Source organism: Bufo gargarizans, chromosome 6 (assembly GCF_014858855.1).
Source record: "Bufo gargarizans isolate SCDJY-AF-19 chromosome 6, ASM1485885v1, whole genome shotgun sequence".
NCBI lineage: Eukaryota > Metazoa > Chordata > Amphibia > Anura > Bufonidae > Bufo > Bufo gargarizans.
In genome coordinates this window covers 176,854,475-176,879,827 of record NC_058085.1, presented here as the reverse complement: position 1 = coordinate 176,879,827, position 25,353 = coordinate 176,854,475, and the positions used below count along the sequence as shown (strand labels likewise).

General features: G+C 42.0%; 1 protein-coding gene across 16 annotated transcripts in view; it reads right to left on the bottom strand.

Moving 5' to 3' along the window:
* The window catches only part of LDB3 (LIM domain binding 3), a 205,526-nt gene that overhangs the window by 142,707 nt on the left and 37,466 nt on the right, over window positions 1-25,353 (bottom strand). For all 16 annotated transcript variants that reach the window (XM_044300293.1, XM_044300294.1, XM_044300292.1 and 13 more), the window contains one exon: window positions 3,506-3,657. In XM_044300293.1, the coding sequence (XP_044156228.1) occupies window positions 3,506-3,657 (152 nt within the window). The remainder of the gene's footprint in view (window positions 1-3,505; window positions 3,658-25,353) is intronic.

Below are 25,353 nucleotides of genomic sequence, written 5' to 3'. Positions count from 1 at the left end.
CTCGCCCAGCTACAGCACTAAGGACAGATTTAGCGGGATATAAATTTGAGGCCTAGTATTTAGGCGCTGGGTGACAGGTATGGGTTTAGTGCCAGAATTAGACTTGGAAATACACAGTAGCGGGTGTGTGTGAAGTTATTCTGAATGACCCAATGTGCACCTTGAATATTATATACCCTTTTAGGGATAGATTTCAAATAGCTCTGATATAGCAGAAACCACTAAATTATGAAATTGCTAAATTGGGAATTGTATTTCAACCCAGAACAAGAAATGTGCTTGAACGGACACTAAATAACTCGCCCAGCTACAGCACTAAGGACAGATTTAGCGGGATATAAATTTGAGGCCTAGTATTTAGGCGCTGGGTGACAGGTATGGGTTTAGTGCCAGAATTAGACTTGGAAATACACAGTAGCGGGTGTGTGTGAAGTTATTCTGAATGACCCAATGTGCACCTTGAATATTATATACCCTTTTAGGGATAGATTTCAAATAGCTCTGATATAGCAGAAACCACTAAATTATGAAATTGCTAAATTGGGAATTGTATTTCAACCCAGAACAAGAAATGTGCTTGAACGGACACTAAATAACTCGCCCAGCTACAGCACTAGGGACAGATTTAGCTGGATATAAATTTGAGGCCTAGTATTTAGGCGCTGGGTGACAGGTATGGGTTTAGTGCCAGAATTAGACTTGGAAATACACAGTAGCGGGTGTGTGTGAAGTTATTCTGAATGACCCAATGTGCACCTTGAATATTATATACCCTTTTAGGGATAGATTTCAAATAGCTCTGATATAGCAGAAACCACTAAATTATGAAATTGCTAAATTGGGAATTGTATTTCAACCCAGAACAAGAAATGTGCTTGAACGGACACTAAATAACTCGCCCAGCTACAGCACTAAGGACAGATTTAGCGGGATATAAATTTGAGGCCTAGTATTTAGGCGCTGGGTGACCGGTATGGATTTAGTGACAGAATTAGACTGGGATATGGCCAAAAAATAAACAGACTATTGCTGGTTAAATGCACTTGGTGTGACAGCTTCACCCTGATGTAGGCTTTAGCCAAAAAACAACCACACCATTGAGGGTTAAATGCACTTGGTGACAGTCGCAGCTTGCCCCTGATTTAGTATATGGCCAAAAAATGAACAGACTATTGCTGGTTAAATGCACTTGGTGTGACAGCTTCACCCTGATGTAGGCTTTAGCCAAAAAACAACCACACCATTGAGGGTTAAATGCACTTGGTGACAGGCGCAGCTTGCCCCTGATTTTGTATATGGCCAAAAAATGAACAGACTATTGCTGGTTAAATGCACTTGGTGTGACAGCTTCACCCTGATGTAGGCTTTAGCCAAAAAACAACCACACCATTGAGGGTTAAATGCACTTGGTCGCAGCTTGTGCTGGCGCACCACAAGACACAAAATGGCCGCCGATCACCCCAGAAAAATGTGACTGACAAACGGTCTGGGCAGCCTAAAAACAGTGAGCAATTGAGGATCAGCAGCTCAATGATCCACAGCTGCAGATCGATCAGTTAATCAAGTCCTTTGGAGGAGTTAATCTGCCTAATCTCGCCCTACTGTCGCAGCCGCAACCTCTCCCTACGCTAATCAGAGCAGAGTGACGGGCGGCGCTATGTGACTCCAGCTTAAATAGAGGCTGGGTCACATGGTGCTCTGGCCAATCACAGCCATGCCAATAGTAGGCATGGCTGTGATGGCCTCTTGGGGCAAGTAGTATGACGCTTGTTGATTGGCTGCTTTGCAGCCTTTCAAAAAGCGCCAAGAAAGCGTCACAAAAGCGCGAAGAAAGCGACGAACACCGAACCCGAACCCGGACTTTTACGAAAATGTCCGGGTTCGGGTCCGTGTCACGGACACCCCAAAATTCGGTACGAACCCGAACTATACAGTTCGAGTTCGCTCATCCCTACCCAAGACGATTGAACAGTTAGAGGCCTGTATTAGACAAGAATGGGAGAGCATTCCTATTTCTAAACTTGAGAAACTGGTCTCCTCGGTCTCCAGACGTCTGTTGAATGTTGTAAGAAGAAGGGGAGATGCCACACAGTGGTGAAAATGGCCTTGTCCCAACTTTTTGGGGATTTGTTGACACCATGAAATTCTGATTCAACATATTTTTCCCTTAAAATGGTATATTTTCTCAGTTTAAACTTTTGTTCCGTGATTTATGTTCTATTCAGAATACAATATTAGAAGTTGGCACCTCCACATCATTGCATTCAGTTTTTATTCACGATTTGTATAGTGTCCCAACTTTTTGGGAATCCGGTTTGTAACTGTTTTGCGACTTTTTCCCGCTCATGCCAGTTTTGATATGGGTACTATCCCTTCTGAGGCCTGACAATACAGAACCACATTAAATATATATATTTTTTTACCGTTTCCAAATAATTATCTATAAATCGGTCAGATATACACGACTTCATAGCATCCAGGCAATTAGTATTAAGCAGCATCCAAGTGTTAGGGAAGTAAAAATTCAATATTAATGTTAATATTTCTGGTGGTCTATGGTAGTTAGGAGGTTAATCTCAGAATTCCTGTCTATTAGTCTAGACTAGTCAATCTCTGTATCTGTGGTGGTCTTGGGAATTGAAATGGTATGTATGACTGGTGGTATACAGTAGAGAATTAGTTAATGACAGTATACCTGTTGGCCCAGGGTCGTGAAGGGGTTTTTGTCCGTGTACCTGTTGTCTAGAGCAGTGAGGGGGTTAATTCCAGTATTACTGTTGGGTTTTGTCAGAAAATAGGTAATATATGGATCCCTGGTGGTTTGTTGCCCCAAGCACAGTGGAGGAGTTAATGCCACATAACTGAGGTCCAGTGGCTACTCACCACCCCTGGCTCCAGAATTGTCCTTTCTGTAACAAGAGGATGGTTTTACTAACCATACAGATGAGTAAAGGGGGGGGGGGAATAAAGAGAACCATGCATCTGTAACTGTACAACTGCACAGTTCTCTCTATGATCAGGCATTATTTAAGAGAGCTCAGCCAGTCAGCCAGTCTGACTTTCTCTGATCTGTGAGAGCTTCTGAGCTTCACTGCAACACCACCTGCCGTGCAACTTAGTGAGAGCAGTACTATTGGACGCCTCTGGCAGCTTCTTATCTCTCATCTCCTATGGTCAAATATTGAGAATATTGATATCCAACATGTCCAATCTCTCTTTACCCTGACCTCTACTCTCTCAGGACATTCGTGAGATCAACATACAAACTGTATGGTCAGCTTTAAACAAAGTAGTCTTCTGTCAATCAAGCTTAGCTTGCAGGAATAAAATGTGTTAGTAAAAGTTTTAAGAGAAAATATTATGACATTACCTTGGATCACCAGATGGTAGGTTGAAGGCTTGCAACTGTCACCACTGGTTAGTTAACGTTGTTAGTCTACCTTCCATGGTGTCATACTTAGTATTTTAAGCACTTTTAATTGTAAATTAACTAAAACAGACTTACTTCTGTAGAGTGAGGCTCAGACTGTAGCTTGCAGACTTGATTTTATTCTGGGCCTCTAAGTGTGTCATGCCATCTGTGCTTACTCCATCAATAGCCACCACCATGTCCCCTTGGTTTACATTGGACTGTGCTGCTTTACTGCCTGGAGTTACCTGTTTAAAAAATTAGAAGAAAAAATGTATATGAAAGTGATTTTTTTTTTAATCTATTGCATATACAGTATATATTTGTTAGGGAACTGGAGATACATTTTTACTGTTATAGACTTGGTTAAACAGCGATAGTTTATAATTTTTGACAATGCTTCAACTCATTGAAATCATGTAAGCTAGATATTATAGGGCTATAGATAACATCAGAACAGCTGCAATCAAAAATTGAGTTCATATTTCTTAATAAGGTAACATCTTTGACACTAATGACTATGAAGATACTTAAGAAAATAAAACTACATAGAAGGAATTTCAGAAATGTCTATTAACCTCACATTTGAGGACGGCTGTTTATTTTCATTCTCATAGTGCTCAGCTCAAATAATGATGAACTGTATAACCCAAAATAGTAAGAAGACAAAAGCTGTGCTACTTTACAGAGAGTCATGGGGGTACCGCTTTATGCAGCCATCATATGTATAGCACTGTAAGTATATACTGGTCCTTGGGACTTAAAAACAAATTTCTAATCTCAACATACCACATTAACAACCACACTTCAACCAGTTGAATTCAGGACAATTCAAGGGCTATTTCTGCTGTAGCAAATGACAGCATATCTATAGGGAGTCTAACCATCGACAGACTGATTTCTTATATGAAGGGGCAATAGAACTCCATGGCTCCTGATTTTTTTTCTCTGTATACTGCCATAGGCTCAAGGCTTTGTGCAGGTTTTCTGCACAGTGACTCAACAAAATGTCTCATACCTCCAACTGGATCACAGGGCTAAATGTATTCTGAAGCCAGTCTAACTCAGAGGCCCACCTCTGGGACCAGCATGTATTGGGATAACGGGGGTCCCTGGTTCTATGGTAGTAAGTACCAGGGTAGTAGGCATAACAGCTGCTACGGGGCCCAACAACTAAGGGGACACATATCCACTGAGGCATAAGATACAGTTAGTGGTTTATATGTGTAAAAGGTGCCATGGAAAATTTAATATGACCCTATTCTAAATTTTATTATGGAGCCTTATGATTACTTCTGCTGTTTGCATTTTCCCTTTTGTTAACTATTACTTTTTGCATTTTTGTACCATGACATCACTATATTATTACTGTACTGTGACATCATATATGCATTAGGCCCATTCAGATGACCGTATTTTTGTCCGCATCACATTCGCATTTTTTGTGGATTGGACATGGACCCATTCATTTTAATGAAGCCGCAAAAAAAAAATTGGACAGCACACTGTGACATCACTTGTGCGTATTATGCTAATATTGTGGCATTATCCATCTCAGACATTGATGGCATATTATTATGCCATCAATGCCAGATAGCTGAGGGTCACTCCTTTGTGACTTACTCTTATTTCCCTGAAGGGAAGGAGAGACTTATTTCCCTGAAGGGAAGGGGAACCATTCATAAGCTTTTCTGAAAATGCTACTAAGAGTGGTCATTAGTGTTGAGTGAAGTTTACAAAATTAGTTTCTGCTGCTTTGCCTAATTTCATAAAGAAATTTGTTTTGTGCCAAATTAGTCAGGAAGTACATTTCTTTGTTAATTGCGTGCGCAATGATGGTGTCATGCTTCGGTGTGGGAAGGAAACACCACACCGAGCATAGGAGGGAAGGGGAGAACAGGGAATCATGCCTGAGAACTAAGGAAGGAAAATGGACACCTCCTAGTGAAAACCCTAACCAAAATCCAGACTGACTACCAGTATGAACAGACCCCAAAGGTAGGTGAGTTCATACACAGGAATACCTAGAGTCCTATCAAGCCCTATAGGATCCTGGTACTAATGGCAGGAACAAAAAGGAAGGATGAACAGGAGTCTCCTTCAGGCCTAATACAAACAATAGGGAAATGCAACACACAGAACCCATACAAAATACAAAAGGTAAAGGAAAGACTTAAATTCAAAGGAGCAATGGAAGCACCAGGAACTCAGCCGAGATCCAACCACAATCTATCCAAAGGACCAAACATAAGCTATAAACCGCACAGCATTGTGGGAGAAGCAACTATAAATAGAGAAGGTTAAATGACCCTAATAGCCACACCTGGGGAAAGAAGGTGTGGCAAGCACCAGAAACAACACAGACATCATTTGATCCAAAATAAAAACATGTCAGATAAAACCATGTGTTGCCAGTCTCACCAATCTCCTGGCACCTGTCGCAGGAATGTCTGTGACAGACGGGGAATGGTGATTGCGCCACCCCCTGTCAATGAACCCCTCAGATGAAGCGTTCATCGCTGATTGCAGCATCTGAGATTGCAAATGAGGGCTTTCATGGGGTTAATATATATTTTTTTTTTAACTTGTCCATTTGAGTGGGAAGAGGCTGCTGTGGCCATCTTGATTGAAGATCCTGCGTGAAATCTCACGCGGTGTGTAATGACATCATCAAGCTTGCTGGTGTGACATCATACATCACGGTGCACAAGATTTTGCACACGATCTTCAATGAAGATGGCAGTGGTGGCCTCTTCACACTCAAATGGATGAGGTAAGTATGTTTTAGGGAAAATTGACTCATTACCACGAACTTTGAAGCACGAGGAAATTTAGCTTCACGGCAAATAAAATTTTCCCTGAAATTCATATCGAAGTCTACTTCAGATACTTCAATTCGTTCAACCCCAGTGGTCATAATGGCCCAGGGTCCCATTCTAAATTTTGCCATTAGAACCCATGGTTACTTGATAAGCTCCTTGGTTCTTTTCCACTAAAAGACGCGATGGCCATATCCAGAAAATGAATTGAGCTTGGTCAGTTGTTTCAGTGTCTTCCATAGACCTTAATGAAGTTAGGCCACCTCTCTGTTCATTCTTCCCCTGCATATACTGCTGCTGATTTCTTCGCCTGGCACAATGTGGTGGGCCAGGTTGGTGCTTCTTTTCATTTTGACCCATTATAAAGTTGTAACATTTTGTACCATTGGTGCAGATCATAGGTCTCTGGCCAGAGCTAGAAAATCTGCTGAGCATTCCTTGGGAATCTTCAAGCTCTGATTATTGATAGCTGACTGTACTGATAGTGAGGCTTGGTTTCCACAAGGGGTTAATAATGATGTGCCAGTGTTTTACCTGTAGCTATCAACGCATTTAGTTCCATTTGGGAACACTTGACTTAGTACGGCATGTTTGCAGTGTTATTAAATTTGCAACAGCTGCTGAGGTACAACAAAGTTCTCTATCCAGCAACATAGAGCAAGGGTGGTGTTGAGCTGGAACACATTCTTTGCCATGAGGCTGCACCCGAAAACTGGTACAGCTGCATTTACAAATATGTCCCAGTGTATTTTCTGAAAAAGAGAAGATTTTGTTTGTGCCTGAAGAACATCTAGCACATTTTGAAATAAAATAAACTTGAAATAAACATCAGTGTTCAGAGAGACCTCTATGACAGTAAGTGATAAGGATCTTTGTTAATCCAGAGATCCAGGCTAAGGAAGCAATCTTTTTTGAAAAATGTCAAATACGAATTATTACGATGAATTTATGTGAAACTACACATGTGTAATGATATAAGTCTCTATAAGTTACATGCCAATTTGCAACTCAGAACTGATAACGATCTTGATTTTACAGGTGCTGAAGCGGTGTGAGGTTTGATAATGGACCCAGTGGAATACAGAACAGTCATCAACTTCCTTTACTTGAAAGGTTGCACACCAAAGGAGACATTCGATGAGATGAAAGAGGTTTATGGTGATGATTCCCCATCATATGATGTAGTCAAGAATGGCATTGTCAATTCAAATGTGGTTGGACTTCAGTGGAAACAGCTCCAATTCCAGGGTGACCCCACTCTGCTATAGATGAATACACCATCCAGCAAGTGGAGGTTGCCATTTTGGAAAATCGACACCTAGCCCAAAATGTCGAGATTAGTGTGAGGTCCGTGGAAAAAAAGACCATCTTCACATGCATAAGGTATCCGCTCCCTGGCTTCCCCGGATGCTCACACCTTTCCAGAAGCAAGAACGAGTCGAATGCTCTCAGGCTCTATTGACGATGTGCCATGGAAACCAGGAGGACTTTTTCAACAGACTGATCACACAGGATGAAAGCTGGGTTCATCACTATGATCCGGAGACTAAAGTCCAGTCGATGCAATGGAAGCATCATGACTCACCACCTCCAAAGAAGGCACGTGCCCAACCCTGGGCAGGCAAGGTCATGCTCACAGTATTTTGGGACCAGCACGGAGTAGTATTGATGAATTTCCTAGCAAAGGGAACCATGATCACTGGGGAATACTATGCTTCAATGCTGCATAAATTGTGGGAGGCCATCAAAACCAAGAGACGTGGCATGCTTACCATAGGTTTTCACCTTCAGCAAAACAATGCACCAGTTCACAACTCACATGTTTCCCAAATAGAAGCATGCTCCTGTGACTTTGAAATTCTACCGCATCCCCCTTATTCACCCGACCTTGCACTATCGGACTTCCACCTCTTTCCAACAATGAAGTTATTTTTGAAGGGCAAGCATTTTCCAGATGATGAGACTCTGATTTCCGAAGTCACAACGTGGCTTTTGGAGCAACCTGGCAACTTCTACAAGCGAGGTGTTGACAGTTGCATAAAGAGATGGGAGAAGTGTGTGTCCCTAGGTGGCACCTATGTAGAGAACGACTAATAACTGTGCCAAGTTTCATTGCTCTCAGTCCACAGGAAGTGGGTCAGGGGAAATCTTTAATGAACGCCCCTCGTATTATGATATAAAAATAAAAAAAATTCTGTAGAATGTAAACATATTAATTTGATTTGTCTTTTTTTCCCCCTACTTATCCAGCTACTGTCAATTTTTGAGAGTCTACAGTACACTACTCACAAAACATTAGCGATATTTGGCTTGTGGGTGAAATTTCAGGATGAACCTAAAATGCACTCTAACCTTTATATGTGACCTTCTCTAAACTTTGGAATGCACATATCCAACTGTTCAATATTTCAGTACTTTTTGCACAACTTTTTGTTTTCTAGCAGGGAGCTTAAGTTGATCCATGAATCGCCCATTACATTTCTTGGTTCAATTAGAATTAGCATTTAAACAGTCCTCCTCATCATGCTTTTCATATTTTGACATCATGAGACCAAGACAATACCTAACAATTGAGCAACAGTACCTCATCATTGCAAGACTTCAAGCAGGATGTTTTCAGATGGAAGTGGCCACTGAGCTTAGAGTGTCACAGAGAGTCATCAGCAGGTTGCAACAGAGAGACTTGAAGAGTCACAGAAAGGCATATAAGTGGATGTCCTATGACCACATTCCACACTGATGACTGCTTCATTGTGAACAATGCCCTGCGGAAGCGGATGATGAATGCCACACAACTCCAAGCACATTTAAAGGAGGTAAGAGGCACCCAAGTGTCACGTCAGGCCATTCTAAACCATTTATATTAGTGTGGTCTGAATGCTAGATGACCTACAAGGGTACCTCACCACACCACCAGGCACAGGCACCATCGTCTTGCATGGGGCAGGGAGAATCTACTCTGGACGATGGACCAGTGGGCCAGTGCTGTTCACTGTTGAAAGTCGATTCACGCTGAGCAGAAATTATTGGCGCCAATCAGGGGCGGACACAGACAGCAGAGGGCCCCTGTGCAAATAATTCGTCTGGGCCCCCCCAACCACACATATAGAAATAAACATAGGCCATAGGTAAAGATTAATACAATGAGGTATGGCAGCAGAAGGGACCCCAATTTGTCATCTTCCCACAATCTTACAGGGAGAGAAAGGGGTGATCAGGGGCATCAAAGATAGTGGAGACCCTTTAGTTATTGTGGTATTACTGATTATGGCTGGATTAAATGGCCAAGTAGTCCATAGTCGCACACAAAAGAACCAAAGACCACAACTGTAAATAAAAAAATCTGCGCAACATAAAGTGCCTCGCCATAGATATGCTTGTTACCTGTGAACAGACAGCAAGCATTAGCTCACTTACCAGCAGCAAACAACATCTGATAGAGTGTCCTGATCGAGTAATACAATGATGGCATTTGCCATCCAGATACAAATTAACCCATCAGTCGTATCAGTAGCATCAGTATCAGCTTGCATAGCTGCCTTCATATGTGTCACCTGCCAGCGCCGATGAAAAACATTGCGTGAGATAACACACAAACCGATGGCATTGCCATCAAAAATCTGACTGAACCATCAATTGTCCTAGTCATCATATTGTTACTTCCATGACTGCTCTTTATCTATGAGTAGCCATTTAAACAATGCTATCATATGTCATTCTGGTGCTGGCGAAATACAATTAAACAGGCAACACAAAATACTGTGCAGCGACCAGAGTATATTGTGTGTGTTACTATATATAATGCATGGGGGACTTTGCTATCACGCCACACCTACCTCTGACCCAGCCAGTAACCAAAAACTGGTCTGGAATCGGGTAGTAGGTGGATGGGACTGATTACAAAAAACCCACAAATTAAATATAATCATTCAGGCCATTAGGACGCACAATCCTAAGGCGGAAGGTCCACTGTGCCTCCTTTTGTAGGAGACGCTTATCGAGGTCCCCCCTCTGGCTGATTGTCTAATAATTTCAATCCCTTGGAACTTAAACAGTCCCAATTCCCCCGCATGTTGCTTCCCTATGTGACGCGCAAAGGGTGTATCAGACCCATTGCGAATGTCCTTTATCTGTTCACTGATGCGTCTCCTGAATTCTCTCAGGGTTTTGCCAACATATTGAGCACCACAAACACACATCGCTAAATAGACAAGACCCATAGACTTGCAATTGATGAAGATCCTAATTGTATATGTTCGAGAAGTATGTGTACTCGTGAATGTCTTGTCCTTAAGAATGGAACTGCAGGCGATTCATTTGCCACATTTAAAAGTGCTTCTTAGTGGGTGACTTAACCAGTGAGATGAACGAGGAGAGGGTTGATAAAATCTGTGAACCAGGCGATCCTTAATATTCCTCCCCCGTGATATGTGATTGCATCACCAACGAGGTGTCCCACATCCAGATCGGCCTTAAGGATCCCCCAGAATTTAGAATGATGCAAATAGTTTCTGATCCTTCATTGCGTAGTCACAGCTTAGAATATGTTGGTATGCTCAGTTCATCCCTCAGGTCGTGGGATATCAACGGAGCTGAAATCTTTGCTTGAGATCGGCTGTGGCTAGGCGAAAGTCCTCCATGGAGGAACAATTACGCCGTAGCTGCAGATACTGCTCCTTCGGTATTCCTCGCTTAAGTGCCATCAGATGGTGACTATTCCAACCCAATAAATTGTTGTCTTTTTACGGAACAGTCGGGTCCCAATATTGCTATCTTTTCCCTTGTAACTTGTAAGATCTAAAAAAGTAATGATTGATGAGTGAGCCTCATAAAGACAAGGCCCCAGTAATTCTTGTTAAGAACACCCACAAAGGAGGCAAAAGATTCAGCATCGCTCTTCCAAAAGATAAGTACATAAGCAATGTAACCAAAGTATAATCCTCTGCATCTGGAGGAAAGAAGGTTTTTACACAAACATAGAAAAGGATTCTTTATGGTAAGAGCAGTGAGACTATGGAACTCTCTGCCTGAGGATGTGGTGATGGTGAGTTCACTGAAAGAGTTCAAGAGGGGCCTGGATGTATTTCTGGAGCGTAATAATATTACAGGTTATAGCTACTGGAGAGGGGTCATTGATCTAGGGAGTTATTCTGATTGCCTGATTGGAGTCGGGAAGGAATTTTTTTATTCCCCTAAAGTGGGGAAAATTGGCTTCTACCTCACAGTTTTTTTTTTTGCCTTCCTCTGGATCAACTTGCAGGATAACAGACCGAACTGGATGGACAAATGACTTTTTTCGGCCTTATGTACTATGTTACTATGTTACTATGATGATGCCCAGTCTTTTCAAAGCCAAAGAATAGCGTATGTACCACAGGCATATAGCCCTGTATCTAAATACATTGACCAAGGCAGTTTAGCTTGCTTATGTGTCTCCTGCAGCTATAGCCCTCGTGTGAACAGCATATGAAACTATTTTCACATACTTTATAATGTATATAAATATTTTTTTATATATATTTTTTTTCTATTATTTTTTGGTCTTTACATTTTTGGACAGTTTTCTGTTTTAATAGATTTTATGTGTTTTTTTTGAAAGGAAGACTATAAAACTGGAACATATCTAAATACTGCACATCCACAGTATAGTTAGCCAGCAAATCATCTCCGATGATCCACCTTAAATTGCAATTAGTGAATAAACAAAAGACGGCCATGCAGCATGGAGAGAGAGAGAGATGAGTATCTCAAATGTAGCCAGCACACAAACATGTTTGATAGGCTGCTTAGTGTTCCCAAGACAATGCAGTATTTATATCTCCTGTTTCTCACAGATCTCACAGGACCAGTACTTCATACTGCAAGGGACGCGCTACTTCACTTTTACTAGACGGCAAGCAAACTGAAGTACTTGTAGATTTACAAGTATCTTCAGGTGAATTCCTAAAATATTTTCTATAAGTACATAGCTAGCATACTGCAATGGTTTTAAGTCTAGCAGGCAGTGCCAATCTAAGTGTCTGAACCTGTATGTGGAAATACTTCACAACTCATCACTTCATGGAGATTTATTAGCAGTTTTATGCACAAGTAGCATGCTTGGACTGCCAGAATATTTGGCTTTCCTTGTTCTTGCAATGCAATGTATAACCCATGGGTTTTCTGGAGAAAGAGCAGCCATGTTTTTCTTTATCTCATATGACCCTTTATAATAATAATAATATTTATTTATATAGTGCCACCATATTCCGCAGCATTTTACAAATTCAGAGGGTTCATGTACAAAACAAAAGACATCACGACATAACTGGCTAATATATAACTGAAACACTAGGAGTGAGGGCTCTGCTCACAAGAGCTTAGAATCTATGAGAATTTATTGGGTTATTGTTTTTTTTTTATCAGGAGCTTAAAAGGGTATTCTGGTTATTAGAAGTTGATAGGGGATAACTATAACATCGGTGGAGGTCCCAGCGTTCTAACAACTGGAATGCCTCTTTAATAAATTACCCAAACACAGTCAAAATGTGAAGCCCTTGGGCTACAGTGCAAAATTTGTAACACTGCTTACTGTGTGCCATGTTAGTTTTTTGCAGAATTGATATTGGCTTCCCAAAACCAATTACAATTCTGGTGTATGAACAGGGATGCCATTTTGTCGTTGACTGAATGTGGGCATAGGTTCTTTGGTATGATCATGACTGGGAATCACAAATATATATATATATATATATATATATATATATATATATAAATCTAGAAGTAAATAATGTCATTGTTCAACATAGTGTCAATAAACTTTGGTGAATGGGTAACATATTGTGTTTAATTTGACTATGGAACCCTGAAATGGACTACGTTTACACTTGACCTTCAATTTCCATCCCACATGGGGCACTGCACTAGATGCCATGGTTAATTGCAACCACAGTGAGTATTTTAGTGATGAAACCCCAGGAACTCTGCACTGCTGGTGCCTGGACTGCTCCCCTATGCCAAGACTGAGAGAGCCATTTGGTTGCTGTCGCAGCCTCAGGCCTTCTGAAGGCTCCGAGAACTGCCACAGCAAAGTAAATCAGTGGCTCTCCCATAGGCTGCAGTAATGTTAAATCATTGCAATCTATGGGAGAAGCAATCAGACAATCACATGTTAAAGTCCCCTAGGGGGACTTAAGCCCTTTAGAACCACAGCCCTACATGTACAGCATAAGTTCAGGGTTTAAAACTGCAGAACAGCAGACCCCACAAGCCAATTGTGACCACAGCAACTCTCAGGGGCCCAAAAGTCTTCCCCGCATGGAGATTAACAAATAAAAATTGCATTTTAAATTCACATAAGGAACTTTAAAAAATAAATAAAAAAAAGTTTAAAAAAATATTTTAAAAAATGTAAAATATAAAAATCTTCCTCTTCCCCAAACTAAAAATAAACAGTAAAAAAAATAGGCATTGTTATGTCTCAAAATGCCTGTACTATTAAAATATGAACGTATTTATCCCATATGGCGAATGTCATAATGGGAAAAAAAAATTAAATGGATAATTTTTGTCCCTTCACTTCCCAAACAAAATTAAATAGAAAGTGATCAAAAAGACATACAGACCCCAAAATGTAATCAATAGAAACTACAGATCGTCACACAAAAATTAGACCTCATTCAGCTATGTAGACATAAATATAAAAACATTATGGGGATCAGTGTATGACAATGCAAAGAAAAAAATGTTTTTTTAAGTTTTTATTTTTTAAAGTATTAAAACAAGAAAATGTATATAAATGTGATTGCTTTAATCAATCTGACCTGCAGAATAAAGATAACAGGTTCGTTTTACCACATAGGGAACATTGTAAAAAGGAAAACCCAAAAAAACTGGCGTAATTTGTTTTTGTCCCCCAATTTCACCCCATTATTTTCCAGCTTCCCACGATATCATATGTATCATAAAAAGTACAACTTGTTCCCAAAAAAAAAAAAAAGCTGCTATATGATTGGAAAATAAAAGTTAGGGGCAGGGGAAAAAGATTGGCTTGGTTCTTTGGATTTTTCTGTCTATCTGCTGGAGGTTTGTTACAAGCATCTACTACTCTTTGGTGTGACACAGTGAGAGGTTTTGTCTGGAAAAACAGATATTTTCCTCCCAGCATGTGCTGCTGGGCCGATTTACAGCCAGGTGAAGTCAAATACCAGACCGGATTTTAAGTGCCGAATCGGGTTTTGGAAGGTGACTTTTTGCTTGTTTGCATAAAGTGTGAATAAAACACTGAACTGTTTGATCCAAAGAACTTGTTGTTGCCTCTATACTGCATCCGCTAATCCTGTCTACCAGAGCGAAACCCCACAATTGGTGGAGGATGCGTGCAAGAGCAGTAAGTCTGGCGTAAATGCCGATATTTTTGGTTTCTGCATTTTTCAGGCACGGTTGCATGTTATACATTAAACCAGCTGTATTACAACCAATGCCCACGACAAAATGGAAGCTGTTGTGAAGGCCCTCATGGAGGCTAATCTGCAGCAGCAGGAGACTAACCAGTTGCTGCTACAACACATGATGGCTGTGCAGACAGCAGGAGCAACCCCGAGCATCCACAATGCCCGGAAAACAGTCCGTGCCGCGATTCCTAAGATGACCCCCGCAGACGACATCGTAACCTACCTGACGATGTACGAGAAAGTGGCCATCAGGGAAAAGCTACCCTGTGACCAGTGGGCTGAGGTCATCGCTCTGTTCCTGGCATCCAATTCCCAGTGGGTGTATTTCAACTTGCCGGACGATCAATTGGCCGACTACCAGAAAGTCAAGGGTGAGATTCTGGCAAGATTGGGGGTGAATGTGTTGGTCCGAAGCCAGTGAGTGCATCAGTGGGGGTTCAACCCGGCTGAGCCTGCAAGGCCCCAGTATTAATTCTTACATTACCTCTTGCAAAAATGGCTACAGCCTGACGTGCTGAGTCCCACTGCTATGCTGGATCGTCTGTTAGCCAATATATTCTGGAGGGCTTTGCCATACCCTCTTCAGCACTGGATTGGTCGGTGTCTCCTGGCAATGCCCTTGAGCTGGTGGACCTGGTGGAATGCTATGAAGCTACCAGGAATCTAAAGGAGGGTTCTGTTGGGAGGGGGGTTGGCAAACCTCAGAAATCTCCACCCCAGGCCTGGAGATTTGAGCCGATAAAACCCACCCAGGATGTACCCATGGCGGACCTGGCTCCAATAGTCTGCTGGCTGTGTCAGGAGCCTGGCCATGTAAGGGCTGACTGTTCCCATCCGGTTGAGCCCATAGACACTAACTATGGCTACCGTCAGTCACTATGTGCCAGGAGGCTGTGTGCAACAGGCACCCCAAAGTCTCTAGATCACTTGTGCCAGGTGGAAGTGGGAGACACTCTGGCGGAGGCTCTGGTGTCCCTAGTAAGGGCTACCCTGTTGCAGTCCACTGAGTATACTGGCCGGAAATTCAGGGTGATGTGCATCCGTGGAGACTTAAAAGACTACCCCACCGTGCTGGTGTCTGTAACTACAGTAGCCGGTAGATGGACCCATGAGGTGGCTGTCGCCACAAATCTACATTATGAATTCATAATAGGGAGAGACTTCCCGGGCTTCCCAGCACTGTGACCTGCTATGAGAGTGACTGATAGCCAGGAGACAGGGGTAACCCTAGCAGAGTGGCCCGGGTCAGGGGGGAGACCCAGAACCCTGGGAACCTGAGACCGAAGGGCCAGGGGTAGGGGTGACCGCCACTTCTGTGGAAGAGGGGGAGACAACCCTGCTAAGTGCGATGGTGGGCTATTACATGATGTTTTTTCCCCAATTTGCTAATCTAGCCGCGCCCTTGACAGGACTCTTGAAGGGACACAAGTCAACGATGGTTCGCTGGGATGATTGGGCGGACGAGGCTTTCTCTGCTTTGAAGTCGGCCCTGAGCGGGTTTGGTGACGCCTAACTTCAAAAGGGAGTTTATAGTACAGAAGTAGACTTCGGTGCTCTACTGTCTCAGGAAGTCAATTGGGAGGAGAATCCCATTCCTCAGCCGTAAGCTCACCTCAGCCGAGAACCGGTATAGTATAGTGGAGAGAGAGTGCCTGGCTATCAAGTGGGCACTAGGATCTCTCCGCTATTATTTTTTTGGGGAGAAAATTCCGCCTGGTGACTGACCACTCCCCTCTCAAGTGGATGAGTCAGGCCAAGGACAGAAATGACCGGGTCACCCGATGGCTTCTCTCCCTACAAAACTTTACATTTTCGGTAGAACACAGGGCAGGCCGGTTACAGGGAAACGCGGATGCCCTGCTCCGGGTACACTGTCTGGCGTGTGTTCACCCCCTCAGGGTTGAACAAAAGTGGGGGGGGGGGGGTTGTGACACAGTGAGAGGTTTGTTCTGGGAAATCAGGTATTTTCCTCCCAGCATGTGCTGCTGGGCTGATTTACAGCCAGATGAGGTCAAATGCCGGGGCGGATTTTCAGTGCCAGTTCGGGTTTTGGCAGCACCTGGCTGTCCTTAAATAGGCAGCTGGGCTCAGAAGCAAAGTCTCTGTGTTGGGATCTGGGAGCCTTGTGTCTGGATGAAGGCTTGCTACCTGTTTGGCGTGAAAACAGGTTGGTGCTGCTATGCTCAAGGACTCTTTGAGGCAGAATTACCGCATGGTGTGAATTACCACCAACACCGTAAGGTGAATTTTTGCTTGTTTATGACTTTGGCTTGTTTTCTCACTTGCCTAAAGTGTGAATAAAACATTGAACTGTTTGATCCAAAGAACTTGTTGTTGCCTCTATACTGCATCCGATAATCCTGTCTACCAGAGCGAAACCCCACATTGGGTAAAATAATATTTTCTGACATTAATTTAGATCTTAACAACAGTTAATTTCAGGTTGTGCCCAATTGTTCTTATATTAAATTTCTTATTAAAATCTCTTCGCTCTTGAAGCATTTACATATTTAAAGATTTCTATTATGTTGCCCCTCTTTCCTCTTCCCTCCAGGCTATACATCTACATTGACTGTGGTTAGTGGAATGTGCTTTGTTAGATATTCTCACATGACAGGATGGATGTTGAATCACCCTTAGGAGCCATGAAATATATCTATTGATTCACTCATCAAATTAATCTCAAATGACAGACTTGACCCAGCAAGCTGCATGTTTGAGGTCCTCTCTACTCTCTACTGTTAGTTCTTTAGAATTTCTATCTGTTATAACTGTTTAATATTCAGCAATTGCAATGTTCTCCATAACTGATAAATATTACACCAATTGCACCCAGGGCTGTTTGAAAACATTGGTGAGCCAAGAGCATTTCTCACAGTGTCCAACAGAGTAGTACAATTTTGAAAAAGGTATGGAATGACATCTGTATGTCATGATTAGGACCTTGTCTTCTCTGGAAAATTTTCATACCATTCCACATTTAAAAAGAGCTAACCCTACTGTACTAGAGAGAAAGTATTAATGCAGGCCACAGCATAAAGTAAGAAACCTGCTCATTACAGATGTCATATTAATGTATTGGAAGCCCCACAAAGTGGCTCAAACCCAGATGGCCCTCTGTAGTGTCTTAGCCATGGGTGCCTCCCAGAATAAAGGCCCCTTCACAGGTGAAACTTGAAAAATTTGAATATCGTGGAAATTTCATTTATTTCAGTAATGCAACTCAAAAGGTGAAATGAATATATGAGATAAACTCATTACATGCAAAGGGATGATTATGGCTTACAGCTTATGAAACCCCAAAGTCACAATTTTGAGGTACCATTTGCTCAGGGGATATGGATTAATTAGCTGACTAGAGTGTGACACTTTGAGCCAAGAATATTGACCCTTTTCACCAAATTTTATTTTTAAGCTGCATTAATGCAATTTCTTTTCATTTGCATTACTGAACAATATTGACTTTTGCACGATATTCAAATTTTTTGAGTTTCGCCTGTACATGGTAAATTATCAGAAGCAACATTTTCTTTCTTTATAATTGCCTGATATTGAGTGGAGGTGAGAGCTGCATATACATGCAACAGTCATCTCTTCTGTATGGGGACCAGTGATCATTACTATGATATTCCATCCCCAAGCTGATTGATTGTTTCTGCAGCAGCTCCTGTTTATGTAGGACAATCCACAGCCCAGAATTTATGTTTTTGGTATCTGCATCAATGATGGTTTCATCCAATAAACAAGTGTAAAGATGGAACCTTTAAATGGGCCAATTATTGTAACAGAGAGTTCATACAAATATTTCCGATAAATGTTAATGTAAAGGGTCTTTAACTTTCATAGATGCCCTCCAGAGAGTCTTTCACAAGTTCACCCAGAGTGCTTCTATATAAAATCAAAAAATTATTTGCCAACAGAAATGTCTTTCTGCCCTTCATTGTTGTGACCTTTAGGAAATAACTTTGCAATAGTCAAAACATCTGTAAGATGTAGAATGCAATGTCGACCAGTAACAATAGCTTCTTGACTGTTGGCGTGATATTTCTTATGAACAGGAACTGGGTTACGTTATAAAATGACTAATAGTGGCTACTGTGTGACATAGATACTAGTACTTGAAAGCCCTACTCTTGGACTGCTGATACATAGTTAGACAGATGCTTTTAAAGTGATAACAAAAACCTTACTCTGACTTGGGATTGTAGCTTTCTAACAGGAAATTGTTTTCCACTTAGACTATGGAAACAATATAGCACTATCCTATCACAAGGTTCTTACACGTTATTTTACCGCACATTAAAGGCTTCTTCCCATACTGTCATTTATGGCATGTTCACAGGATATGCCATAAATGTTTGATAAGCGTGGATACAACACCTATCTTATCCATTAATTTCTATGGGAGTTCTGAAATAGCCCAATAAGCAGACTGGGTTATTTTTTGGAAATATAATAGAAGTTAATGGAGAGAGCTGCACATGTGTGGTCTCCTCTCCATTCACAGCAGTGGTGAGATATTGCTAAAGGGACCCGTTGAGATAGATGGAGGTCTCAGAGGTGGAATCTACACCTATCAGACATTTATTAAATATCCTGTCAATAAGTCATAAATTTCTACATAGGTCCAGATGGGAATATCTCTTTTGAATGGGTTTGATCAACTATATCTTCAAAGAAAACTGTGTGAAATTTTGAAATTGTATTCATTATATTGCCTTTCAAGACAATACAGGAGTGGGTTTGGATATTATCATTGGTCTAAGGGCTTGGATAAAGTGTTTTACAGGTCATAGCCATAGTCTATGAACCCATTCTGCACATCTGCCCGCCTCCAACTTTACACAGAGATTTTTTCTCCACAGATCCATATAGATTGCATCGAAAAGTGAGATCCTCCATCATACCCAAATATGCCATATTCTCACCAAAATAATAATTGTCTATGGCACATGCATGATCATTGTTCAAAGACACAGTGATCAATTCTACATCAGGCTGATACTTGGACAATGTCAGACTGAGATACCTTGGACCCACTAGGGCAGTGATGGTGAACCTTTTAAAGACCGAGTGCCCAAACCGCAACCCAAAACCCACTTATTTATCGCAAAGTGCCAACATGGAATTTAACCTGGATACTGCAGTCCAATATAGTATATCTTCCATGTACTTTATCATTTAGCTATAATAGCCTGCCTACATTCAATGCCCTGCCTGTGCTGTTCATAGTGCTCCCTGCGCTGATGAATGGCAGGAATAGTCTAAGGCATATTGGTACACCATAGACTTTTTCCAGGGTGCGGGTGCCCACAGAGAGGTCTCTGGGTGCCACCTCTGGCACCCGTGCCATAGGTTCGCCATCACTGCACTAGGGGAAATAAGCCTGAGTGGCCACCATTACATATGTCACTTTTTAAATGTTATTAATATACTAGCAGAAGGACCCGGCTTTGCACGAGTATATTTCATCTATTTCATTTAATGTTTGTATGTGTCGTTAAAATATATCGACAGTATCCACTATAACAGTGACATCTACAGTACCCCACCCCTTTAACAGTGACCTCCACAGCGGTCTGTCCCTTTAACAGTATTGTACAAGTGGAGTTCCGCACACTGAGTTGGCTAGTGCCAGCAAGGACTTGGTAGTCGTAATCAGAGAAGAGAAGATTGCGGCACACAAGAACTTCTTTGCAATTTCATATAATTTATTAATTTGACATCATTATATTTGACTCATGATCCAGTTACATTATGCAACATGATAGCCATAGGACCTTTCGATCCCAAATGGACCTTATTCAGAGGTCTAGTTATCTATGATGCAATGATAATATAGATCCAATTATAAACTAGACATATATGATCAAAATATGATGAGGAATAACATAGAAATAAACACTTAAAGGAACTTTCATCTAGAGGTAAACCGTGTTAATCAGATAGTGGTAAGAGATGCCTAGAGTAAAAGGAGTGTGAAGGACCCAGTATTAAGGAATGGGGAGTAAGGGGTGAGAAGGTAATTAGTTAGTCGATCAAAGGGAGAACAGGATTGCTCGGGAGAGTCAGCAGGCATAGATGTAAATATAGAAACATATAAGGATATATATCCAGAAGTGGGTAGTGTCCCTAAAGTATTACTTGGTTTTAGTGGCTTGGAGGTATGGCGCGCTGGATCACAGGACGCTAGCCTGTGAGCGCGGAGGTTTTGAACCTGTATGGGCTGCTTAGAGCTCAGACCACGACACGAAGAAAGAGAGACTTAATGACATGACACAAAAATTCCTTACAGGGGGCTATCTACAATCCCTTCTTGACACTGCATTAACTAACTTGGGATTGCATAGACTACTGCTAACATAGGCCCGGGTAACGTATTGCAATATGGTTGAAGAAATCCAGCTCCACTTCGGTAAAGGAAAAATGTATTTTGCTTGCGGTAAAATCACATCCAGTTACAGTTACAAAGTCGTTGTCTACATGTTTCGGGCTACTGAAGACAATTTGCGCCCTTACTCATGACACAATGCAACATTAAAAAAGTGGCAGTATTTAGAGAGGGACTGCACCTGTTTTCACTGATTGTGGTCACATGACTGCAGACACCCTCTAAAACATGCCACACCTATGAACAAGACTTCTTATGAGAAAAAAAAACACACAATAAACAGAAAAAGCCTATACAAAAATGTGCAACATATGCACTGGCTATAAGAAACAAGATCATAGTCATATTTGGTATTGTCGGTATTGTCGCGTCCGTGACAACGTGCTCTATAAAAATACCACATAAGTTTGTAAAATCAGTTTTGAATACCAGTTTTGAATACCTAGTTTGTAAAATGGGGTCATTTTTTGGGTGGTTTCTATTATGTAAGCCTCACAAAGTGACTTCAGACCTGAACTGGTCCTGAAAAGCGGGTTTTAGAAATTTTCTGAAAAATTTCAAGATTTGCTTCTAAACTTCTAAGCCTTGTAACGTCCCCAAAAAATTTAATGTCATTTACAAAATGATCCAAACATGAAGTAGACATATGGGGAATGTAAAGTAATAACTATTTTTAGAGGTATTACTATCTATTATAAAAGTAGAGAAATTGAAATTTGGAAATTTGCACATTTGTCCAAATTTTTGGTAAATTTATAATTTTTTTATAAAAAAAATAAAATTTTTGGGACTCAATTTTACCACTGTCATAAAAGTACAATATGTGATGAGAAAACAATCTCAGAATGGCCTGGATAAGTAAAAGCGTTTTAAAGTTATCACCACATAAAATGACACGTCAGATTTAAAAAAAATGACCTGGTCCTTAAGGTGAAAAATGGCCTAGTCCTTAAGGGGTTAACAGTGACCTCCACAGTATCCCGTTTTGTTAACAGTAATTTCCACAATAATTCACCCCTTTAACAGTGACCTCCACCATTCTGGGCCCCCTCAACAGAGACCTCCACAGCGACTGACTCTTTAACAGTGACTGCCACAGTACCTCGCTCCCTTAACATAACAGTGACCTCACAGTACCACGCTGCCTTAACATTGACCTCATAGTACCCCGCTGCCCCTTTAATAGTAGCCTCCACAGTCCCCTCTTCCCTTAATAGTGACCTCTATAGTGCCCGCCCCTTTAACATTGACCTCCACAGCGGCCTGCCCCATAACAGTAACATCCACAGTGCCCTCCCCTTTAACAATGACCTCCACAGCGTGCTCCTCTTTATTAGTGACCTCCACAGTACCCTGTCTCCTTAACAGTGATTTACACAATAACCCGCCACCTTAACAGTGACCCCCACAGAACTCTGTTCCCTTAAAATGTGACCTCCACAACACCCCGCCCCCTTAACAGTGATCTCTTCAGCACCTCACCCCTTAACACTGACCTATATAGTGGACAGTCTCCTTAACTGTGACCTCCATCATTCATTGCCCCTTTAACAGAGACCTCCATAGCACCCGCCCCTTTAACAGTGACCTCTACAGCATCCCACCCTCTTAATAGTGACCTCCACAGGGCCATTATTTGTGACCTCCACAGTACCCCGTCTCCTTAACAGTGATTTCCACAACACCCCGTCCCCTTAACAGTGGCCTCTACAGCAATCTGCCCCTTAACACTGATTTCCATAGCGGACCATCCCCTTAACTGGTACCTCCACAGCAGCCTGCCCTAGGGTAGCGAGAAGTCCATTTTTAGGCTGGAAAGTCCGGCTTTCAGACTCCCTGTCCTCCGTCCAGTGCAGGGCCTTGACAGACACAGGGATGTCCTTTTGAACAGCTCACTCTCAGACATCAGCACTGTGCTGTCTGAGTGTGAGCTGCAGAGAGAAAGTCACCGTCCCTCTCACCCCTGCAGCTGACAGAAGTTGATTTTACCTTCATTTTTTCAATCCCTGTTGGCTGCGGAGTGGGTGTGTGACCTAACCGGGTGGGGGCATGACTTAGTGGGACCTGGGGGGCGGGGTTTTTAAGTCCATCTTTTGAGGGTGAAATGAATGGCCACCCTACCTGCCCCTGAACTGTGACCTCCACAGCACCCTGCCCCTTTAAAGGAAATTTGTCACCAGGATAATGGCTATTGAAGTAAAGCCATAGCCTAATAGCACTTAGTACCTTATTTCCAGATGTGCCTTTGTTTCAGCAATAGATGTTTTCTATCTTCTGAAAATCCAGTTTATTTGGTATGCAAATGAGCCAGTAAGGTGCCCAGAGCGGCGTCACTCTTGCAGGAAGGAGCCCAGGCACGCCCCCTGCTAGTGCCCAAGCCCACCCTCATCCTGAAAGCAGGGAAAAGGGGGGAAGAGTTATGGCTTGAATGTGATGTAGGAGGGGTGGGTGGACAGATTGTGGTAGGGGGCGTGCCTGGGCTCCTTCCTGCAAGAATGACGCCCCTCTGGGCACCTTACTGGCTCATTTGCATACCAAATAAACTGGATCTTCAGAGGATAAAAAACATCTATTGCTGGAACAAAGGCACATCTGGAAATAAGGTACTAAGTGCTATTAGGCCATGGCTTTACTTAAATAGTTATTATCCTGGTGACAGATTTCCTTTAATGCTGACCTACAGCAGTGAAGAAAAATGGCTGGGTTGTTATGGAAAACTGTTGCATGTGGAGACTAAGGGCCTGCGAGCAGGCTCGGACTGGCCCACAGGGGAATACCCCAGTGAGCCCCTCAGCAAGGTGGGTCCCTAATCTCCCACCCCGCACAAGTTGCACATAACACATTAGATCGCTTGCACTACATACATATATTCAATGTACAGCGCCTCAACCAGCCTATGTGCATATAAAAAAAACTTGTTAGATTATTTATTATATTTAAAAGTATCTGTACGGTTGGCCCCCAAAATAAATATTAGTGGTGGGCTCTAGGTACCCCAGTCCAACACTGCCTGCAAGCTTCTATTGGCTGATAAGGATCATGTGACTAAGCATTAGCTAATGCATTTTTGGGGAATATCTCAGGAACGGTACGTGCTAGAGAGCTGAGACCGGTCTAAAACCTTCCTGACACCTGATGTACCTGTGTGCCAAATGTAGTGATTGTAAATGCGATGGTGCGGATTCCTTTAGTGGACATACATACACACTCACACACACACACACACATTCATACACTCAGCTTTATATATTAGATGTTAACAGTAATATCTGATTAAGGATTATTGAGCTTTCCTGGTTCCTTGCCAGTCAGAAGATGTTGACACCTCTGTCTTATCAGTGGTCCAATTACATGTTAAATTTAGGGGGGGGGGGGGGGGGGGAATATTCTTTCCCTTAACCTATTATAGCTCTAAACAAAGCAGAACAAGATTCAATTTTATTGCTAATTCCAATATTCCAAAACCTAATGAAAACCTCCTAATGAGATGCCTCACTAGTAAGGTCAGTTTGAGCAGCACTGCCCATGAGAATTATCCCTAGAAGCATTATGCCGCATTGTCCTGTTAGTTTGGCATTCTTGATCTGTGGTTCCTTTAAATATTTAGCACGCTTTATGCCTGGTGAAGGTAAGAGTAGGCATCCTTTATCATAAATGTTAATGTCACAGGCAAGTGTAGCACTAATCCTCTTCTGTCATGTGTGGACAAATTGTTCATCTAGTGTTCATGTACTAGGACTGATCTACTACTCTTATCAGCATATATATAACACAAGCACAACTCTATCTAAGTCCTGCTAACTGCTAGTTTCCCCAGGTCTGATCATATTACACGTTCTTTAAAGGTCACATATGATAAAGAAGACTTGAGGGTCTCCCAAAGGACATTAGTGTGTAATTTGATTATCAGCTATGTTCTTTACATATTAAAGTAACTTTTTATGTATCAGAAAGAATATCTTTATGGTTTATACTCTCTTTTTTGGACTATAAGACACACTTTTTGCAAGAATTTTTTTAAAAATAAAAAGTGTCTGCATCTTATAGTCTGCAGTTAGGGTGTCAGACCTCCCTGACTGCGTCCTTAATGATCTAACAGATCAGGTATACAGTGCTTAGCCCTATCAGTGAGAGAGTTGTGCATTTGCACACTTCTTTCTCTCTCCCTGCCCAACACTGATCTGTGTGCAGGCTGGAGAGAAGGGTGGACAATCATTTAGCACACGAAGAGGACTGTGAGAAACATAGCCTGTTCCTGCCTGCAGTTTGATGCCATTTGATGATGTTATCATTGGCAGGGGC